The sequence below is a fragment of the Carettochelys insculpta genome, chromosome 2 (genome assembly GCF_033958435.1).
Source record: "Carettochelys insculpta isolate YL-2023 chromosome 2, ASM3395843v1, whole genome shotgun sequence".
Taxonomy (NCBI): domain Eukaryota; kingdom Metazoa; phylum Chordata; order Testudines; family Carettochelyidae; genus Carettochelys; species Carettochelys insculpta.
The window spans coordinates 45,331,814-45,354,379 of NC_134138.1; the positions used below are offsets into that span (position 1 = coordinate 45,331,814).

The 22,566-nt window shown below is 43.9% G+C and overlaps 1 protein-coding gene across 2 annotated transcripts; it reads right to left on the bottom strand.

The window, feature by feature from the left end:
* Positions 1–1,054: 1,054 nt before the first annotated feature.
* ERICH5 (glutamate rich 5) lies at positions 1,055–20,969 on the bottom strand. 2 transcript variants are annotated; one of them, XR_012644372.1, is made up of 5 exons: positions 20,739–20,969; positions 11,570–11,992; positions 8,572–8,685; positions 3,240–3,377; positions 1,055–1,807 (listed from the first exon to the last, which is right to left on the bottom strand). XR_012644372.1 is itself a non-coding variant. In XM_074986888.1 (4 exons), the coding sequence occupies exons 1-4, from the start codon at positions 20,839–20,841 to the stop codon at positions 1,785–1,787; spliced, it is 663 nt and encodes a 220-aa protein (XP_074842989.1). In that variant the 5' UTR covers positions 20,842–20,969; the 3' UTR covers positions 1,055–1,784. The 2 variants fall into 2 exon arrangements, 1 of the variants encoding a protein (XP_074842989.1); XM_074986888.1 differs by lacking the exon at positions 3,240–3,377.
* Positions 20,970–22,566: the final 1,597 nt, after the last annotated feature.

The following is a 22,566-nucleotide window of genomic DNA, read 5'->3' on the forward strand; positions in this document are numbered from 1 at the left end:
CTTTTGTTGACAACCTTCTGCCTCGCCACCATGAGGCAGAAAGCCTTTCTTGTTAGAATCTGTTGACAAAAAAGCCACATGGATGCTCCGTGGGGGCCCTCTGTCGACAGACGGGGTTTCTGGGTCACCAAGCAGCCCTGTCTGCAGTGCTTCTGGTCAGCCGTTCTGTTGAGAGAGGGCCGGGCAGTCCAGCCACACACTGGTGACAGAATGGATCACTTTTTCAATCCACTTTTGTGTGTGGCTGCACTCTGTTGACAGAAGTTTTGTCAGAAGATCTCTTCCGACAGTGACTTCTGTCAATGGATCACTGTAGTGTAGACATAGCCAGGAAGTTTGTGTTGAAAGGCTTAATTATTCAACTTCAGCTTCCGAAGAACTATTTAGCATGTTGCTCAGGAAGTAAGAATCCACATAGTGTTATCTTTCAAAATAAAAGGAGACCATTAGGAAAATGTAGTTAGAATGCAAGTACTTTGAGAGGAGGGAGTTTCTGCTGTTTATAATTTATTTTTAGAAACTGTGCAGTGCCTAATTGTACTTTTATTAATAATTTACATCCATCTAAGTTTTAGCAATAGCTAAGTCCCTTTTGTACTTTATTGGATGGGTCAGGACTGAATCTATGAGCATAAAATATATTTTACAAAATTTAAATGGGGTTTTCCAATGCATTGCAATAGTTACCAAGTCTGTCTCTACATTTGCATTCCTCTTTTCAAAGATGAATGGAAATAAGGGAAATCAAAAATGCAAATGAGGCACTGATTTACATATCTTGTGCTTCATTTGCATAATCTCTTTGAAAGCAAAAAGGCAGTGTAGACCTGGATCTTTCAAAAACAAACCCTGTTTTCAAAAGAACCCTTATTCCTAATTTTTTTAGGAATAAGGGTTCTTTCAAAGATGGGGTGTATTTTCAAAAAAGCCACATTTACACTGCTTTTTTTCTTTTGAAAAATCTCTTTCGAAAAGAGATTATGCAAATAAAGCATGAGATATGTAAATCAGTGCCTCTTTTGCATTTTCAATTTCCCTTATTTTCATTCCTCTTTCGAAAGAGGAATGCAAGGGTAGACCCAGCCGAAGCGTACATGCTATTCCTATATTATTGGTAACCTAATTTGAAGTCACCAAAAAACATTTGTCAGCAGAGGGTGTCATACCCTATATATTCTTTATTTTCTTAAAAAAAAACTGATTTTTGCATCAAGCCAGGTCCTGTTAAAGAGGCACTCCTAGGTCCTAATCCTGTCTACATCTGCACGCGGCAACAACTTGATACATAGGAGTAGTCCATGCACTCATTAAAACTACTTGCTTGTGTAAAGTTTGGGATCAGGACTGGATCCAAGTTTCTGATCTTAACCTAGCACTAACTGAAAAAACATGTAGCACGATATCTTTTGCATCCTGTAAAAGTTTATACCAGTTATAACAGAATCACTCTGATTGATTTTAAGTTACACATTTTAACCTGGAAAAATCTTAAATGAAAATTGAGCCATTATACTGCTTTACATGACAATTCCAGTCTATTAACAGTGTATAGAAGGCACTCTATGGCAGATAGGTAAAAAGTTCATACAATTACTTACTGAAGTCTTGGCAACTGGACTTCAGGAAAAATACTTAATTTTTTTTCTACGGCCCCTTGTTAATACTCACAGTGAAGTCTATAAAAGCTTTTATAAAATCATGATATTCCCCCCAAAAGCCATTTAAAACAACCCTTTGAACAGCTGATAAAACCAAGAGGAGGCAGTCCATTTAGACCTGACTCTTCATTCTTCATTATTCGTTGTCTCTGAAAGACATACATAAAAAGTTAAATTTTCATGCACTGAACATTAAGATATATTTTAAAGTGACATCATCATCTTGAGAGCACCTTTAAATATTATGTCCTGAATAGTCTGCCCCTCTGCTAGTATGTTTGGAAGGATCTTCCAGGAGGGCCTGAGAAAACCATTACCCATCCTCAGCAATCCCTACCTCTTCTATCCCCATGTCTTCATTCCCCATCCCCTTTGCATATTTTAGTCGCGCTGCTGCTGTTACTAGCAAACACCCACTTGCAGGGATTAGGGAAAAAATGATGTATGTCAAAGGTCAGCTCAGATCACTGCCTGAGACAAACCATGCAGATGACCACCAACACACTAGGGCTAGATACAAATGAGCAGCTTGAGAGGGAATCAGTGTGGGTGTGGTTTTATGTACCAAATCAACTGTGATCTAATCATGCTATTTTATGTCTCAAAATTTATCTTTACCTTTTAAAAAACTATTTGCTTTCTAAGATATAACTTCGTGCATCTGGCGCAGCGGCTCTTTCCCCATGAAAGCTTATACTCCAAAAAAATCTGTTACTCTATAAGGTGCCACAGGACTTCTCATTGTTTTTTCATGAAGTTGTTATAATATATTGGGACTTCATGTTGCTAGTGTCTTTGGACAGTGGCATGTGTGAAGTATACCAGTTGCTAGTCAGGCCAGTGAACTGAAGGCAATTATTAAAAATTATCAGAAGAACACAGGAATTCACATATGGAATTAGACTCAAGGTTCACCTAGTCCAGTAGATCCTGTCTCTGACACTGGCTTACAATAGCATATAAATGTGCAATCTCTTTCTGAATCTGACTAAATCCTGGGCCTCAAAGATCTGTATTAGTGAGTCCCACAGTTTAATTACATATTGTATGACAAAGTATTTCCTTTTAGCAGTTTGGAATTTCCCACATTTTAATTTCATTAAATAGTCTCTTGTTTTTGTATTTTGAAAGAAGAACAACAGGTATTTTCATTCTATCTTTTCTAGGCCATTCATTATTTCATGAACTTTCATCACATCCCCTCTTACTCGTATCCCAAAGTATCAACCCTGTCTTCATATGAGATTTTTCAATGCCCCAATCATTCTTGTCACCCATCTCTGAATCCTCTCTGATTCTGCAAACTCCTTGTTGAAATGAGGTGAACAGTACCACATACAGTATTACAGCTAAAGCCATACCATTGATTCATATAATGGCCTTGTATTTTTTGTACTATTCACCATCATATTCCTTATGCATCCTAACACGTTATTTGCTTTTTGACCACAGCTGCACATGGAGCAGAGGTCTTCACTGAGCTGTCCACCATGACAACAAGGCTATACAAAAGCTCAAAAGTGCTGTGGTGAAACACACTGCATGAAAGACTAATTGTGGCCACTTTGTCAAAAAACTTACCCTTAAGAGATGAAATAGGTGAAGCAGAAAACATTTTTGGATCTTTAGAAGCAAAGCTGTCATTGAACACACATGCCATATTAACCAGACTACATCAGTCACCACAAATATCGTTCCGATGTTTGATTCCACAGTTGCCTAGCATTTTTTTTTAAATAAAGGAATTGGCATGTTATGACACTGTACAAACTGACAATGTATTATACCACATTACACAGGTGTGAAAAGAAAGTTGCCTCCCATATTAAAATCTGCAACAAATAGCAACTGTAATAAGATGGAAGGCCTAAGCCCATACAGCACAGGCCTGGTGTGAAGCCTAAGGCCTAGCAGCAATGGACAAAACATGACTCAAAGCTAAGCTGTGAGCAAGAGGCAGGCCTCTGCTAATAGAATTTGACACAGACACGGCTGAGAGTACAGGACACTAATTGGTAATTGGCCCAGGACTGAACAATAATTGGTATAAGTTGAAATCACAAGGTCTTACCAGATCATTAAAAAAGGCCTTGATACCTTCTCCTTACAGATACAGACCCACGTTCAGGAAAGGGTCTAAAATGACAGCATGATGGATAGAGATGATCTAACCAAACCATGAGGTACAGGTTAATGGGTAGTATCTAAGTAGTGTCAGAAGGTGGTAGCCTGACAACGTCAGAGGGTGGTAACTTGATACATCAGCAGTGAGGTGTGCTTTGTTTGTACCTGTATAGAAGGTGATGTCTTTTTCTGACTTAGGGGGCAGTGGAATTCTCACTGGCTGAGTCAGTCCATTGCTGCAGGTACATCTGTACAGTGTATCAGTACAGTATACTATACTTGACAACTGTTATTTGTACCTTGCTTGGCAATAAACCCTGGCTGGGCACCTTCAATCCTTATCTGGTCTGTGGTCTTTGGGGAACCTTGCAAGGTCTGCTGAGGTTATTGGCTCCATAACACTGGACATGCACACTCCACAGAGCCAAAGACTCATGAGGACAGAATGGCAGTAAATCCGCCGTACTACAATGGAGTCCCCGACCTGATTACCCCACCTACAGCAACATTTGTGGGCATTTACCAAACTTCTTAAACTACTGTACCACATGCCTTTCAGGATGTATCACTCTTGGTGAAAAGCTGTTCTTGTTATCCTGCAACACTGCAATGTACAAAATGTGTTTGCTTGCCACAGTGAACTTAAATGCTTAAAGCATGAACCAGAACTCACTGCAGATGTGAGTGACATCTTATTCAGTGCCCAGAGGCTGTTCTCCATTGGCTTGAAGGGGGATCTGGATAATACATTTTGGGACATCATCACTATAAAGTATTGGAGGGGTAGCTGTGTTAGTCTGGATCTGTAACAGCAATGAAGGGTCCTGTGGCACCTTATAGACTAACAGAAAAGTTTTGAGCATGAGCTTTCGTGAGCACAGACTCACTCCAAGACCAGCATCTGATGAAGTGAGTCGGTGCTCACGAAAGCTCATGCTCAAAACTTTTCTGTTAGTCTATAAGGTGCCACAGGACCCTTCATTGCTGTTACATCACTATAAAGGCTCAAGAGTACCAGCTGGTAGCAATATGAGAGGGTGGGACTAGTGCTATTCTGCATGATTGACTGTAGATTTAAAGCCAGAATTGACATTAACCATTATTTAAGGTGACAGAATTTTCAGAGAAACTGAGTCTCCCTGCAATATCCTACAGATGGACAGTCGAAAGCCATATAATAAAGGCTTCAAGAGTCACCCTCTTTAAAATAAGAGCAATCTATTGCCTAATGTGCATATGGTGCATTTCTTTTTCACTGTGATGCTGACAGACTGAATTATGCAGAGAAATATAGACAACCCAAGGTGTGCAGAAAAGCAGCAGCAGCACGCTTTTTAGCAGCTTGTACTGTGGCGCTAACTATAAAAAGCAGATAGTGGACTTTCTCTTATTTTGTTTCACAAATATACAGAATAGAGGCACGAACCAATGCTAATTTATATTCCTGAGTCCTCTGGTTCCTTTTGATCATACAGATTTCCACTTTCAGAGAAATTCACTATTATGTTCCTAAGGTCAATTCTTAAATAAGTAGTTCTTACCCATGTGAGTAGCTCAATCAGAATGGTCAGGACTAGCTATTTGTTTGAGTTAGAATTTGCAGGAACAGATCATAACAGCCAGATTTTAAAGGTATTTAGGCACCTAAAAATACAGACAGGAATATCGTGGGAGTTCCAAAATCAATGGGAGTTAGGCACATAAGTGCTTAAGAAAATCCTATTAGGAGCCTGTCTATGCTTTTAGGCAACTAAATATCTCTATAAATCTGGCCCTCAGGCTATGTCTAGACTGCAGAGTTTTGTTGACAAAATGGCTGTTTTGTTGACAAAAACTGCAGAGCATCCAGATTGTGAAGCGCACTCTGTTGACAGTAAGTCAACAGAATGCAGTGCTTTTGTCAGCAGCCATACCCTGCTCACCACGAGGAAGCATGCTGCTGTCGAGAAAGATCTGTCGACAAAACGTATATCTGGACGTTTTGGGGGGCACCTTGTCCGCAATAATCAGCACCCTATGGTTCCTGCCTCCTGCCCTTCTTAAAGCCACAGTGAGCCCAGGGAACCCTATGGCAGGAAGCTGAGAGCATGTGAGCACCAAGTCTACCAGCTACTGTGTGCAACACCCTCACAGCCGCACCCTTCCAGCCTCTGTTCCCCCATGGCAGAGAAGGAGGGAGCAAGAGACCCTGCCCCCCAAACCCCTAAGGGAGAAGACTCAGGGCTCCCAGGACCCTCCCCAGCGGTCCAAATGCCATTCCCGTTCTTGGAGTGGGACAGAATTACAGGCCCTCTTGGACTTATGGGCAGTGGAGGACACCCTACAGGACCTCCCCCAGGCCCACTGCAGAAATGCAGACATTTACAGCAGGATGGTCACTGCTACTGCACCCTGGAACAGGTCAGGGTGAAAGTAAAGAAAGGCACAACCTGGTGGATGTTGCACTGCCCTGACATCAAGGTGGGTGAGCAGGCATCTGAACCATGCCTTGAGGCGGCCAAAGGTGCAATTGGCCTGCACCCCGGTGCGGTTCAGGTGGATGTTCCCGGCTGGAGTCCAGCTGGCATATGAAAGGCTTCATTGGCCATGGCAAAAGAGGTAGGCCACATCTACCATTGTGCAGAGTGGCATCTGCACATCCCCAACTGCTAGCTCCCAGTGGAGGACAAATGTGCCCCCCTCCAACACCCTCCTGTCCCCTCCCACCTGAGCTCTCCGGGAGCCCCCCTTGTGAGGCTACCCCCCAGCAGGCCTGTGAAATGATGGGACAGTATGGTTGTCCATAAACAGGGCTTCCCCCTCACCCCAACTCCACTCTTCCCCCTCACCCCAACTCCACTCTTCTCACCTCTGATCCTGTTTCCCAAGTCCCCCTTTGAAGGGACGCCCCTCATCCCTGTGTGGAACCACTCCCAAGAGTGCATTACCTCCACAAGGAGGGCCCCGATGGTGGACTTCCCCACACCAAACTGTAGCTGTCAGAGGTGGCGAGCTTCCAGAGGGCAATTGCAACCTGCTTCTCCACAGGGATGGTGGGCTGCAGATGAGTGTCATATCCCCAGAGGGGAGGGGTGAATCAGACACAAAACTCCAGGAAGGTGGCCTTCCACCTGCAAAAGTTGTCCTGGGGCCACTGCTGGTCATCCCACTATTCCAGGATCAGCTGGTCCCACCAGTCTGAACTGGTGTAGTGCCTCCAGAGCTGCCTGTGCACCTGGGGTTGGGGGCAATGTGAGAGTCCTGAAACCAGGGCGCTGTCCCTGAAGGTGGTCTCAGGCTTGCCCTCGGTGAGGAAGAGGTGGATGGCTGTCAGAAAGTTCAGCATCAGCTGCAGCATGTCAGTGTGGGGCCACCACAAGCCTGGGGCAGCTCCAGTGGCATGGCACTCAGGGACTGGCTTTGTCACCCCAAAGGCAGTGCAAGCACAGCAGGTGCTGGGAGAGCTCTGTTGTCCCTTGCAGGGGTAGGCAAGCCTGCAGCAGTGTCAGGGGCCAGCTGTCCAGAGGGGTCCCTTTAAGCATCCATCTCCACAGGGCTCTGGTACTGGCTCCCAGAAGAAATGGGTGACCAGCAACCCTGGCTGATGCTGTTCCAGGTGGTGGTTTTGCCCAGGGAGTATCTGGGCTGTCTGGCCACTCTGTTGACAGAGCAGATCACTCTTTCAATGCACCTTGGTGCCTGGACACAATCTTCAACAGAAGTTTTGTCACAAGGTATCTTCTGACACAAACTTCTGCCGACAAATCCCTGCAATCTAGACGTAGCCTAAGTGACTGGCTTCCATTAAAGTTAATATAGGATCTTCTGTTCAACAATGAGGAAGTGCCTTCACAATGCTGGAAGTTAAAGATGTAAGGAGTAAACTCCCAATGTGCACAATTTCAACTTGAGCTTAACTTGCGTTAACACAAGTTAAAATTATGGGGTTCCCAGGGGCTGGGGAGCAAAGCTGCTCCACCAGCTCCTTGCTCCAGTCCCCAGCTCCCCAGCTGGGGGAATCCAGGGGACAGACAGCCACAGCAGCACAGCTTCTCCCTGGCTTCCCCACCACTCTGGGAGCCAGGACACTGATCAGAGCTGGTGCACTGATCAGTCTCCCAGCTTCTGCAGGGTCCTGCTGCCTCGCTCCCAGCTCCCCTCAACTTCCACGAAATTTGAGTTACGTGAGGGTGCACAGGAGTGCAACCCTTGTGTAACTCAGGGAGACTACCGTAATTTGAATATAAAGTTAAATTCTTCTGGGCTGATGTTCCTATACCCCTACATTTATTAGTTTTCATTTATTTGTTTTTAAATATTCTATGCTTTCTATTTACCCAAGATTGCACTGACTCTGGAATTTGCACTTATCCTATTGTTATGTTGCTGAATTCAGCAGCTACTAACAAAAAGCAAAATAATCTAAAATGCATGATCATCATGGAAAGGAAATCTCAGAGTTCTGATAATAAACTTCATAAGAATAAGCCTAGTAAATAATAAGTATGGGATTCATGCTCTTAATTAAATGTCTAATTTTCCAGGCCTATGATTAGAGAAAGTCTATCATTTTTGCCAACAGGTGATAATTTGCTGGTTATAGGAACATTATATAAATGAGACCAGGCAGAATGTACAAATTACACTTGACTGCTACACAAAAAAAAAAAAGCCATCTGTGTTAAAATCAGAAGGGAGCAGTTGCAACTGAGAATGCAATGATAATGAAAGATATGTTCATTAACATTGCACAGCTTTTCTGCCTCTTAAATGATAGTACCTATTGTCCTTCAAGTCTCTGTCAACATACCTCTCTCTGGTGCTGATGTAGCATCCACAGCTTCTCTTGTTTCTTCTTTTGTTTCAATACCCTCACTTAGTAGTTCACTGTGCTTCTCAGCTTCCACTTTTTCTCCCGTCTCACCTGGAACAGTAACCATGGATATCAAATTAGGACACCCTTAACTTGTATTAAGTGCCCCAACTTTTTTTTCTACATGGCTGATCTGAGTTTGTCAGCCCTGCAATATCTTTTATAGACACAGAAATATGTCCATAACTGAATGAATCGATAAGAGACGCTCAAATGCAACTTACAATTGTGGATGTACATGCATGTTTCATATTCATAAAATGCTCCTGCTTCATTTATCAGTCATAATACTCTGACCTGAGGATTAATTTCATATTTAAACTGTTTTCTCTTATATAATTATGATTTTATTGTAAACATTTAATATAAGTGTTATCATGATCATAAATATATAAATGTATAAGTCAGCAACACAAGTAGAAAAATGTAGTAGCATGTTGTTCCAGTTAAAATATAAAACTAATTATTTTCTTCACTGTCATCCTCAGTAGTAACAGTGAATTAAGGAAATTTTAAAAAATACTGCTGATAATTAGAGTAGCAAAAGCATCACAAAATTCTCAGAAAGAACCCTCTGGGTTAACAATACGTGCTATAGAACCACTTTGAGACAGACATTATCAGCAAAACTGTGCACAGAGTTTGATCAAAAAGGAATCCTGCTTTGAGATGAAGGGGAACACCAATGACTAGATGGTCAAAGTAATCCCCATATCTGTCCTTCAGAAATCAGTTTTTTGGCTGCAAAGATGTCCCAACACAGGGCCCATGCTATGTGGATTAGTGGACAGTGTTATATTTTCAATATCTTTCCAGTAAGCCAATAAGGGCCAGTCAATGGAATACTAAAGTAATCAAACTAGTAAGTCAGTCATATAACTTTTACATAACACAAGTATTTTATTCTAGTAATTTAACATACATGGAGATAAATTACCATCTGTTGAAGAAATAGATTGTGAATTCTCTCACACAAGGACACATAAGAGTGGAAAAGGCAGGGCCTGTTCCTCATATATTCCTATGCGAGGTATACAAGTTCGTAACACAGATTCAGAAGAGCCAACACATTTAGGGATGGTGATGCTACATATTAAAGTGATTGCATGTGCCACTAAGTTCTGCTTGAAGAAGCAACCTTTTCCCCTCTTCAGCAGGAATGTGGTGTAAAAGAGGCTGTTGTGGCAAGCCCTCCAGTAGAGAACCAAGCCATTTGTGCTCCCCTAGAAAACATCTCTCCACCAAGTGTCCAGTTCTTTAATAAGTAATTGCCACCTGTTATGAGTCTTCTGATCCCTAATTTAAGCTACTTCCCTTAAACATTTACTGCTACCCTTACACTCATCCAGTGATAAACAGAGACCTGCAAATCTGCAGATATCTGCTTTATATCTGGGAGTATCCACATAGTTTTTGCAGATGCCAATGTGGATACCAATATTTTATCTATGCAGATCTGTGATGAAAAGCCCAATCTTTGCCCTCATGTATAAACAATCCCTTGAATCTCTGACTCACTGAGCAGCATTCTTGTAAGTGAGTGAGAGGATGGCCTGGCAGTGCAGTGCAGGCTGGCCCAATTAGCCCCACCCTGTTTCACCTGCAGCCAGTTTCACGCCTGGAGGCAGGATAAAAGGAAGAAAACTAGCCCTGTTTGGGGCTGACCTGCAAAGAGGCAGGTGCCGCCTCAGACACTCATAGGGACTGAGCTGGAGCTGCCCCAGGGGTGGCTGCAGGAAGACAGCCTCCAAACCCTCTCCCCATGCTTGCAGGGGGAGAACCCCTGCAAACCTCCCCTCTAAGGAGTGGGAAATTAGACTCCTGGGGTCACACCCCAAACTAAAGCAACAGACTCTAGTGAGTGGGCTGGAGTCCTACACCGCAGGTCCCTAGGTTGCCACAGGGATCTAGCCACTAGGCCACCCTGCCAACAGTGGGACCACCCTACATTTGTCTTGGAAAACCTTACCCCACCTTCCTCTCTCCCCAGGCCTTCAATGCATACTGCATCGCAAATGCCTCTGTTAGGCACCTACACTCCCTGACATGATTTTCCGCCCCAGATATCTAGGTTCCCTCTTCTTTGCGAAACGCTACCTTATGTTCCTTCTTTTCTAACTTGTTTTTTGTGTTTTTCTGCTTGTCAGGCAGATGGCCCTGTAAGATGGACTTTCTGCCCAGTGTCCCCTCAGCTTGTCTCTGTTTTTTTTTTTTTAATTTAGTAGAACATCATCATAATAGAAACTCTGCATTATAAGGCCAAATGCATCCCTGGCATAACTTCAAAAGAATTACACCAGGGAGAAACATACCCCACAGTATAATAAATGAGAGCCTATGCCTTCTGCTACCCTCTCTTAAAGAGATCCATTGACTCCTGCAAAGTAAGGGGAGTTTCTATGCAGTCAGCTTGATTCCCATGTTACTTATGCTTCTAGAATAATGACATCCAGCACTCTGTAGGTGCTTTATAAATAAGCTATACATCACCACCACCACCACCCCTCCATGTCTTTCCATAGCTTGCAGAAATCCAACTCCCCGCCAAGGATAATACAATATTTACATCAGCTATGTACTTTAAAATGGATATTATCACATTTCTGAATATTAAGCAATAATATTTCTACAAAGAAATACCTCTGTAGTTAAATGAGGAGTCTAAGGCATGTTTTATCTAACCAGAAAGCACCAAGAGTGAAAAGAAGTAGCATAGTCAACAGCTCGTAGTGCTGAGAGGTGATTACAGTTTTGACTTCTGCACATGAGGCTTTCCCAACCCCATTCGTTCATTCTCTACATTGTAAAAAACAGGTGGACTACATTCTGCCCTCACATACTCATGTGCAGCGTCAACTGAAGTTAATGAGACTTGTGTACAGGTCTCTGAAGGCAGAATTTGGAATCCTGAATTTACAAAAGCATAAATATTTACCCTCAATTTGTTGGTCCTCTTTGTTGATTTTTATTTTCCTGATGACTTCTGTGACAGGGTGGACACTTTCCTCTACTGGTCCTGCAGGTAATGGTATAACAATGCCCTCTGCTGGTCCTGCACATGGTGGTATTTCAGTGTGTTCCACTGATCCTATGGGAGGTGGTGTCCCAGTGTGTTCTGCCAGTGATCCAGTGCTCTCCAGTGGTTCTACAGCCATTGATCCAATGATGTCCAGATCCTCTCTTTTATAGTCAGAATTAACGTGTTCTTCAGGTGCTGGGATCAAAACTTTTGGTTTGTCTGCTGGAAGATTCTCACTGGGTTGTGTCTCCTCAGGTGTGATATCTACCTCCTCCATCAGGTCCAACTTTGTCTGGTCAGGTATAGTTTCATTTTCCTCTGTGACTGGAGCGTTTTCATCTGAGGTAGTTTTTATTTATTGTCATTAAAAATAAAAACAAAAACATGACATTAATTTGAGGCTTAAAACAGATCAATACTAGATCAGCATTTCACTTATGTGCTTATGTCACAACTGGAGTTGAATGAAATTCTTTCGGTGAACAGTAAATTTGGGTGAAAAACTCATTTTTCAGGGCACCAAAACTATCTGCCAATTCAGGTCCAAATCAACTAATAATTTTGGCCGAAAAAAATAGAGCTGTTAATCACAGTTAAAAAAGCCACAAAGCAAATTAAGATTAAAAACCAGTTACGATTACGTAAAACAATACAATACTTTAGAGTCTACACGTCCACTTAGACTTACTTCTTGTTCAGCCAAGCTGTAAAAGAGTCAAGTCTGTTTACATTTATGACAGATAATACTGCCCACTTCTTATATACAATTTCACCCTGAGAGAACCAGGGTTGCACACAGCATGGTGGTACAGGTTGAACCTCCCCGGTCTGGCACCTTCAGGACCTGAGTGGTCCTGAACCAGGAATTTTGCTGGACCAGGGGAGGTAATGTTCCCCTGCTGGCACGCTCCTGGGTTCCCCTCACAGCTGTTGCCTGCAGCTTCCGGATGCCTCTCCCCTTTTCCCCCTCCGCAGGCTCCCCAGCTGTGGCTCAGCCACCAGCTGCCATTTCCTGGACCTGACCACGGCTCCCCAGCTGTCAGCTCACAGTCCCAGCCTCTACCTTGCCTGGGCACAGCTTCCACCTGGCCCCAGCCAAAACTTCCCTGGGCTGTGGCTTCTTGGCCAGCTCTGGCTGCAACTTCCCTAGGCCATGGCTTTCCATCCAGCTGCAGATTCACCAGGCAATAGCAGCCCACCCAGCCCCGGCAATGACTGCTGTGAGCCATTGCTCCCTGGTCTGGGCTGCCAGCTTCCCAGGATGAAGCTCCCTGGCTGCTCCTCCTGGGCCCAGGCTCCATGGCTGCTGCTGGCCCTCCCTTGCCACCAGCCCAGCTGTAGCTGCTCTGGCCACTGGTCTAGCCGGTCCCTCCTCCTCCCAGCCCTGCGACTTTCTGGTCCTGGAAGATCCATAGTCTGATGTTGCTGCACAAGAGAATCCCAGATTTGGAGTTTCAACCTGTAGCTGATATTGCAAGATGTTTACATGCTACTTACGCTAAACATTTGTATGCCCCTTTATGCTTTGACTAAAGTTTTACATTGTTTTGGTTTTGAGTGCACTTATGTAAAAGAAAAAAATAATTCCAAATTTGTAAGTTAAACTTATAAAATGAAAAGAGTGCATGGCATTAATTGTCATTACTCAAAAATACTATGATGTCTATTAAAACAAAAAAGCAGTCAAGTAGCACTTTAAAGACTAACAAAATAATGTCTTAGGTGAGATTTCGTGGGACAGACCCACTTCTTCAGACCACAGCCATACCAGAACAGACTCAATATTTAAGGCACAGAGAACCAAAAAGAGTAATCAAAGTTAACAAATCAGAAAAAAAAATTAACAAGGTGAGCAAATCAGAGAGCAGAGGGGCGGGGGGTTGGGGGGAGTCAAGAATTAGATTGAGCCAAGTATGCCAAAGAGCCCCTATAACGTCCCAGAAAATGTGCATCCCGGTTCAAACCGTGTGTTAATGAGTCGAATTTGAATATGAGAGAGAGTTCAGCAGCTTCTCTTTCTATAGCATACTGAAAATTCTTCTTCAATAAGACGCAAACTCTTAAGTCATTAACAGAATGGCCCACCTCATTAAAATGTAAACTAACTGGTTTGTGGATCAGGAATGGCTCGATGTCTCTTTTGTGCCCATTAACTCTTTGTCTGAGAGAGTTTGAAGTCTGTTAATGACTTAAGAGTTTGCGTCTTATTGAAGAAGAATTTTCAGTCTGCTTTACAAAGAGAAGCTGCTGAATTCTCTTTCATATTCAAATTTGACACATTAACACGCCGTTTGAACCGGGATGCAAATTTTCTGGGACGTTATAGGGGCTCTTTGGCATACTTGGCTCAATCTAATTCTTGACCTCCCCCCCACCCCCCCGGTCTCTGATTTGCTCACCTTGTTAATTTTTTTCTGATTTGTCAACTTTGATTACTGTTTTTGGTTCTTTATGCCTTAAATATTGAGTCTGTTCTGGTATGGCTATGATCTGAAGAAGTGGGTCTGTCCCATGAAAGCTCACCTAAGAAATTATTTTGTTAGTCTTTAAAGTGTTATTTGACTACTTTTTTGTTCTGATAGTATATAGACTAGCACGGCTCTCTGTTACCATTTCCTCTCTTTGTCTTTTTTAAAATGCAAATATTTGCAATAAAATAACACTAAGTGACCACTGTACGCTTTGTATTCTGTGTTGTAATTGAAATCAATATATTTGAAAATGTAGAAAAATATACAAAATTATTTATTATAAATTTAAATTGGCATTCTATTGTTTAAACCCCAATTATTGGCAACTATGTTTATATGCTCATGATTAAGTATGATATTTTAAAAGTTATTTTACAGCCCTAAAAATATATTTTGAAAAATTATAAGTGCTTTGTCTGGCCATTTTGGAAAATGACGTTTGAATTTTTCATTTAACTTTTTTAAATTTTGAAACTAAGCTAATTTAAAACGAAAACAAAAGAGGGCAGAAACACCCAAAAACCCATAAAAATAATTTTGGTTTTAACAAAATATTTTATTTGACCCAAAATTATTTTTTCAGTTCTTTCATTTTGATGAGGAGAACCTTTCAGCTTTTTCCTGAACAAAATCAGATTTTTTTAAACAAATTTCAACTCTGGCCCCCCCCCAAAAAAATCAAAAAACCCTATTCACTCAGTTCTAGCTACGACCTGTAATAGTCTGTATACGTGTGCAAATGCTATTCTTTTAACAGATCTGTCATTTCTATGAGAAAAGCATATTGAATATCTAAGTTTTGCCTGAGTCAGGTTCAGAAAATGACCGTGGAAACAAGTATCCCGAGTGTTAAATTTTACCCTGCAGGACTGTTCTTACACTTCGTGGGCCCTGTGTAACACAGGCTGTCAGGGTGCCCAGGGCTTACTCCTCCTACCCACACCCCACAAAGGTCTCAGGACATCCCTGGGACCAAAGCAGAGCCACAGAGGCTGACGGCTCTTCTCCCCCACCCTTGCCACCCTAGCAGCAGGGAGCCCTCACTAACACTGCTGGCCACGAGCAGCAGTGGGGGAAGGGAGGAGGCAGGGTGAAGGCAGCTCTGCTGCTGCTGCTGCTGGCAGGATAGCGTAGCAGAGGCAGGCAGAGGGGAACCAGGCAGGCTGCAGCAGAGGTGATAGGGCCTAGCTTAGGCACACAAGTACAAGCAGCTGCACAGAGGCACGTGAACATTTGGTGCCTCAAATTTTCAAGCTTCCTATGAAGCCACATATTTGTGTACGCCGAGGGACGGCCCCGCTACCCTGGGACACACATAGGGCTGCCTGGCATCTAGTTTTCGACTGGAACACCCACTTGGAAAAAACCACCCTGGCTAATCTGGTCAGCCCAGCTGACCAGGCTGCTAAAAGTCCAGACCTTGGCACAGCTGGGTTCCAGCAGGCTCACTGCCTTCTCTGGCTCTGTGCAGCTCCCAGAAACAGCCAGAATGTCTGGCTCCTAGGTACAGGGCCTCCATGCACTGCCCTTGCCTTAAGCACCAGCTCCACAGCTCTCATTGGCTGCGAACTAGTCAATGGAGCTGTGGGGGTGGTGCCTGTTGATACAGGCAGCACACAGAGGCCCTTGGTCCCTTTGCCTAGAAGCCAGACATGCTGGCTGCTGCCTGAGGTAAAGAGCCATCCTGGGCCTGCCCTGCACCCACATCCCCTTCCTCATCCCCACCCCCTGTTCCAGCCCAAAGCCTTCTCCCGCACCTCAAATATTTCATACCCCCTCCAGAGCACTCACCTCCTCCCACACCCCAAACACCTGCCCTAGCCTGGAGCTCCCTCCTGCACTGTGAACCCCTCATTTCTGGTCCCACACCGCATCCTGCACCCCAAGCCAGAGCCTTCACGCCCACCCCTACCCCACTGAATGTGAGTGAGGACAGAGAAGAGCGAGCAACAGAGGGAGTGGGGATTAGAGGGAGCTCAAAAGAAGGGGGAGGGCAGAGGGTGGAGCCAGGGTGTTGGGTGTTTGTATAACTAGAAAGCTGGCAACACTAGAGGCACATGGGTCTAATGGTGCTTACAGATGGCGTGCTACGTCTTTCACTTGAAAATGCAACTCACCAAGCTAGATTTTCTTATTCAGTAGAATTACTAGCCATTAGTGGAGACCTGCAAATCTAGTAATATCCACGGGCAGGGGTTGGTAACCTGCAGCTCCAGAGTGGAGGGATATGGAGGATGTGTTTGCGATATGCGGGGGGGGGGGTAAAACTTGGAGATAGGAGGGGCGGATCTGGGGGCTGAGTCGCGTAAAGCCTGGAGATGGGCGGTAGGCTTGAGGGCTGAAGGGCGCAGAGCCTGGGAATGGGGGGGCGTGGAGGGCTGATTCAAACGTTGCTTTTTCCTGCTTAAGAGCCTATCCCCAGGTCCAGTGTTTTCCTTGTCCTCATTTCCTTGTCCTCTCCAATCCAGGGATGAAAGTAACAAACCTTCCAACTGGTACAAATCATTGTGTGCACTGTTCTTAAAACAGGGGTTACAAAAAGTACAGGTTGATGTTATTTATTAAGGACTCTCTCATATTCACACACAATGTGGCTCTTGAAGTATTGATTTTGTAACTGGATTTGAAAAAACGGCTCTTCTCGCTATTTTGATTGCAGACCCCTGCCCATGGGTATCTACATCTGCAGGTGTCAATGCAGATCTCTTCAGCTCATTTTTGTGGATATGGAGGTGGATACCGATACAAAATTTGTATCTAGAACCTTGCAAATATCTGCTTTATGTCCACATCCATGGATGTCAGTGCAGATATCTGTGGCTCATTTTTGTGGATAGAGATGTGGCTGTGAATACACATTATCCACACAGGGCTCTAGCCATTGATTGATTGTCTTCTTGATGCAGCCACACAGTTCCAGTTAATAATAGCAGCAGTAATATGCACTCCAAACATACTGAGGAGAAAACAAAGCAGGATGGGACACTTGCCTAAACGCTACCATCTAATCACTGCTAAGCTCAGTGAAGATCAGAGTATTGTCAGCACAGTACTTCCCATACTTGACAAGAAAAAGCATTTACTTTGTCATAACTTCTTAAAGTACACAATCTTTTAAACACTGAACTAAAGCCCATTTTATAACAGACTATTCCTTCAAATTTACTCCTCTAGCAATATGAAAGGAATAATTCAAACAGGTAAACATAAACTAAATAGTTCTGGCTCCTTCATCTGTGACTAGATTACAGAATAAGTAAACCTACAGGTCTGCTAGCCCAATGAACTTTAGGGGGAAAAAACAGAACAAAATTGCTTTTATGCATCATTCGTGTAGGTATTCTGTCATAAAGTTGAAAAAGCCACAGAATGAATCAATTTAATCAATTTAATACCAATCTACCAAGCAGATTTAATCATATGATTAAATTTGCCAAGAAATTGGACTCAACTATCTCACAAAAATATTAGGATGAAAAAAGCCTTAGGGACTTCATGGAGGAAATGCATTAATATAGTAACTGCAAGATTCTGACAAATTGCATTTTCTGGTGGAATGATTATTGCAGTGATGAGAGTTGTCAGCAGAATTAAGCAGTTGTAATTGGGTCTGATTGCTTTTGAGATAAATTCATTGTGGTAGATCCATGAAGGGAAAAGAATCTTCTGTGAGAGGCAGTCAGGGAGAAAACAGTACTTCTGGAACATGCTGGTGAGGCAATCCCATAAGAAGTGTCACCTGCATCCTGCCTGAAGTGAGTAGGAGTACAAGGAAAAATAAGAGAGGCAGAAGAATAGCAAAAATAAAAAACTCAACTGACAAAATACATGGAAAGAACCTGCTAAGGATGCTCTCTCATTTGCATAGGAAATTATAATCTGAACTAAAGTAATGGGCTACCAATAATGGAATTATTCTTTACTTGTATGATAGCTGGATCTTGGCAAGTTCACAATCAGATAAGATTACTAAGAGTAAGTATTTTACTCAGTAATTCCTTTAATACATGTAAAAAGCGTGTATTTCAAGGTGTGAAAATTATCTCTGCATTAGCTAATTAAAAATCTGAATACTGTTATAGATGGTCATAATTGTAATGATCAATTGTTCAGAATCAAAAGAAAGCGTAAGGAAAAAAGTATGACTCTATGTAACACACACACACACACACACACACACACACACACACACACTGTTCAGAAAATAAAAATACCAACAATTTGTGTATTGTATTTACCCTGGGATTTTCAAAAGCACCAAGCCACTTAGATCTACTAAAAGTCACGAAAGTATTCCTTGTAATAACAATAGCCCATTTAAGTCAATGGCAAAACTCTTAGCCTACATCTACTCTAGAGAGTTTGACAAAACATGCAGAGCATCTACACACAAAATGTGTTTTGTTGACAGAAACTGTTGACAAAAAGGCCATGGAGAGGCTCTGGAAGGCCCTTTTGTCGACAGAGCAGATCAAAAGATTGATCTACTTGTATGTGCAGACACAACCTGTCAACAGAAGCTTTGTCGAAACATCTCTTCCAACTGTAACTTCTGTACACAGATGTTTCTAGTGTAGACGTAGCCTTACTGACTTCATTCAAGCAGGATCAGGCCTGAAAGAACTGTGTTAGCAAGGCATATCTGCATAAATGAGATTTTTGCAGGCTTGGATCCTTAACTTGCTTGAAGATATCCCCCTCACTAAGTGCAAGGGAAATATCAGAATCATTTATTGCTTCTACTTTTTTGCTGTATTATTGCATTATTTATTCTAATGGATTCTTGTCATTTGTAAAGAACCTGAATGTTAAACTTGCATGTTAGCAACTGGAGTCTCTAGTACAATATAACTATTTGAATTGTGCTGTCATTGCAGTGACTCTATGAGGATCAGACCAGGGTATGGGGTATTCTCCAATGGGTTAGACAGTGGAGGGGCTTCTTATGTAACACTTCAGTGAAGGGAATTTGTACCTCTTAAGACACTTTTGAAAATCCAGGAATATTTATGCCAGATCCTGCAACCCTGATTTGATTGAAGTTTAAACTTCTAGTGTGACATGAGCAGAATGCAGAATTAGGCTCAAATTTTGATGCAACTCTGCTCACCTTTTGCCAGTGACTTCAGCTGGCACACAATTAGGCATGTTTTTATACAATGGAAAAACTGTGGTCAGGGAACATTTGTGAAAAAGCAGAACATAAGATACCATATATATAAAAAATACTTGGATGACATTAAGATCAGTGATGCTAAACTGTTATAGAAGTAGTTTTATAATGAGACAATCATTTCATTGTCTAATACAATCATTTATTGTTTCATCTAAAATAGTAAATATGTGTCATCTTCTTTGCAGAGTTGAGCTATGCAAGCTGCTTGTGACAATTTTATTGTACAATGTGTTTTCCCCAAAATTCTAGTGCTAGTCTTAGGTGGTGTAGATGGATGTAGCCAAAATTTAATTTTTAAGAAGTTCATAGAAACCACATAGACCATCCAATTCTAGACAAAGACTTGTGTCTAGCCCTGAAGAAGTTCAGAATGCATTGCTCAGCACGTCTCTATGATATGGAACAACTACTAACATGTGGGTTTACTAACTGCTACAAAATAACTTTATTATATTATTGCTTTTCACAACTTTGCAGGTAAGATCAGGTTGGGTTATTTTATTTTATTTATTTTATTTTAGTTAGTTTGTGTTAATTCTCTAAAAGAAGTTGTGAAGATTTTATCTGATGACTCCTCCAGAGTTTTATAATAGAAAAATGTCTATTTAAAAAAAAAGTAATAGTTTTAGGCTAAGACTTTATATATTAAGTTCCAGCACTTTTTATGATCTGCTTATAAACTGTGACAACTAAAACTGAAACAGAAATTATAGTGACACATTTCTAGGATGCCTGTTTGAAAGACTACTTGTAGACGCATCCTTTGCAATAACTTTGGGGATGCACGACAAATAGTACAGTCATTTGATACTAGCGGACTTTCTAGTTTAAGAAGAGTTCTTCAAAGACTGGCGTTTCTTTTACAATGTGAAAGTAGGCTTGGTGGAGGGATGTGTTCCTGCAATTCTCCTTTCCTTGTCTGTAGTCATCCTTTGATGTGTTAGGACTTATCTGAACCGCACTCCTAGAACCCTTGTACACAAAACTTTCTTCTCCCTGAATATTCCCATCACTCTCAGCAGCACTTCTCGAGTGGAAGAATTCACACCCACGCTTACAAGCAGGTGCTTCCTAACCTGCTCTTTGGGGACAGGCACCGCCAGCTACTGATCTGCTCTGCAAGTCTCACACCACCCCTTCGGCTGCACAGGCAGCCTGGAACTCTGGATAACTCGGTGAGCGGCAGAACCTGCTCAGCCAGAGCGGCTCTTGCCCCCAACCCCGCAGAGCGGCTGGGGGAGGGGAGCGGGGGGCTGGGATTGGCTGTGCCAGCGCAGGACAAGGTACAGGAAAGTCATAACAGCGGTCAATGATAATAGCAACAGCGGCTCCCAGAGACTCGCCCCCCCAGGAAACGGGCGGCAGAGCTGCCCCACGCCTGCTGTCCGGGCAGCGCCTGCACACCGGAGCCCAGCCCGCTCGGCCGCCCCACGCTCACCACACTTCGGCAGCCCGTTGCCGCCGCCGCCGCCGCCGCCGGGTTTGGCGGCCGGCCGCTGGCTGTCCTGCGTCTGGGTCTGGGCGCTGCTAGTACAGCCCATGGCGCGCTCCGGGCTCTCAGGCGTCCCGCGGCGGCCCCCACAGAGCGCGCAGGTGCCGGCCGAGCAGACCAGGCGCCGCTACAGCAGCCGCAGCCCCCGGGGTCCGAGCCCTCGCCGCCGCCGCGCGCTCACAGCTCGCGCTCCGTTGCCATATGAACGGCGCAGCCAGCCGCCGCTCACTTTCCTAGCGCCGGGGCTCGCGGCTGGCGCAGGGCGCAGAGCGCAGGCGCGGAACTGGGCCGTACACAGAGAGAAGTGCTAATGTCTCCGCCCCCTTTGTCACCTCTGGCCAGTGCCCCAGGCAGCCCCTCGCCCACCCTGAGGTGCTGGCACGTGAGTGCTGCTGCACCTGGCTTGTAGAGGTGTCCATCACACGCCGGATTTACAGAGTTTGGCTGAATGGCTGTCAGCATTCAGCTCTACACACTGTCCCAGCCGAAACTTCTCCCACCTGGTTAACTCTCCAGGGAGGCAGCGGCGAAGAAGGGCAGTTCTCATATTGGAGATACCGGGGAAGGCAGCAGCTCGCACCGCCAGGAAAGGAAAGCCCAGAGTTACTGGGATCCCCCCCGTCCCCACAGCCTTAAAATAGCAACAGATCACAGAGGCTGCGTCTACACGTGCACGCTACTTCGAAGTAGCGGCAGTAACTTCGAAATAGCGCCCGTCACGTCTACACGTGTTGGGCGCTATTTCGAAGTTGAAATCGACGTTAGGCGGCGAGACGTCGAAGTCGCTAACCCCATGAGCGGATGGGAATAGCGCTCTACTTCGACGTTCAACATCGAAGTAGGGACGTGTAGACGATCCGCGTCCCGCAACATCGAAATAGCGGGGTCCTCCATGGCGGCCATCAGCTGGGGGGTTGAGAGATACTCTCTCTCCAGCCCTTGCGGGGCTCTGTGGTCACCGTGGGCAGCAGCCCTTAGCCCAGGGCTTCTGGCTGCTTCTGCGGCAGCTGGGGGTCCGTGCTGCATATACAGGGTCTGCAACTAGTTGTTGGCTCTGTGTATCTTGCACTGTTTAATGAAAGTGTGTCTGGGAGGGGCCCTTTAAGGGAGCGACTTGCTGTTGAGTCCGCCCCGTGACCCTGTCTGCAGCTGTGCCTGGCTCCCTTATTTCGATGTGTGCTACTTTGGCGTGTAGACGTTCCCTCGCTGTGCCTATTTCGATGTTGGGCTGAGCAACGTCGAAGTTGAACATCGACGTTGCCAGCCCTGGAGGACGTGTAGACGTTATTCATCGAAATAGCCTATTTCGATGTCGCAACATCGAAATAAGCTATTTCGAAGTTGGGTGCACGTGTAGACGTAGCCAGAGCTACCTCCACTGCAGGGCTGGAAACCCAACCCCACCAACAGTGGGCTAGAGCAGGAGGAAATTAACAAGGAAACGGACCCCTTCGAGTTTCTTTATCCCAGTGGTAGGAAATGCAGAATCCAATTTGTGCAGAGCGAGAATGTGGAAAGTCAATTAGAGTTTCCAAACGGTTTCAGATGTGATATGGACTTCAAGCATCTTTTAGCATAAATAAAATAATGCACAAAATTTAAGTTTTGCTTTGGCAAATTTTTCATTAACATCGTTGCCAAAACTACACTAGCAGTAAGGTGAAAACATCTGAAATCTTGCTTCAAGTCTTTTGTTATAATGAAAACTGTTCAAGGCAAATTAAAAGAGTAGATTGTGATAGGCCAGTACCTGTAAGACATTTCAGGGTATGTC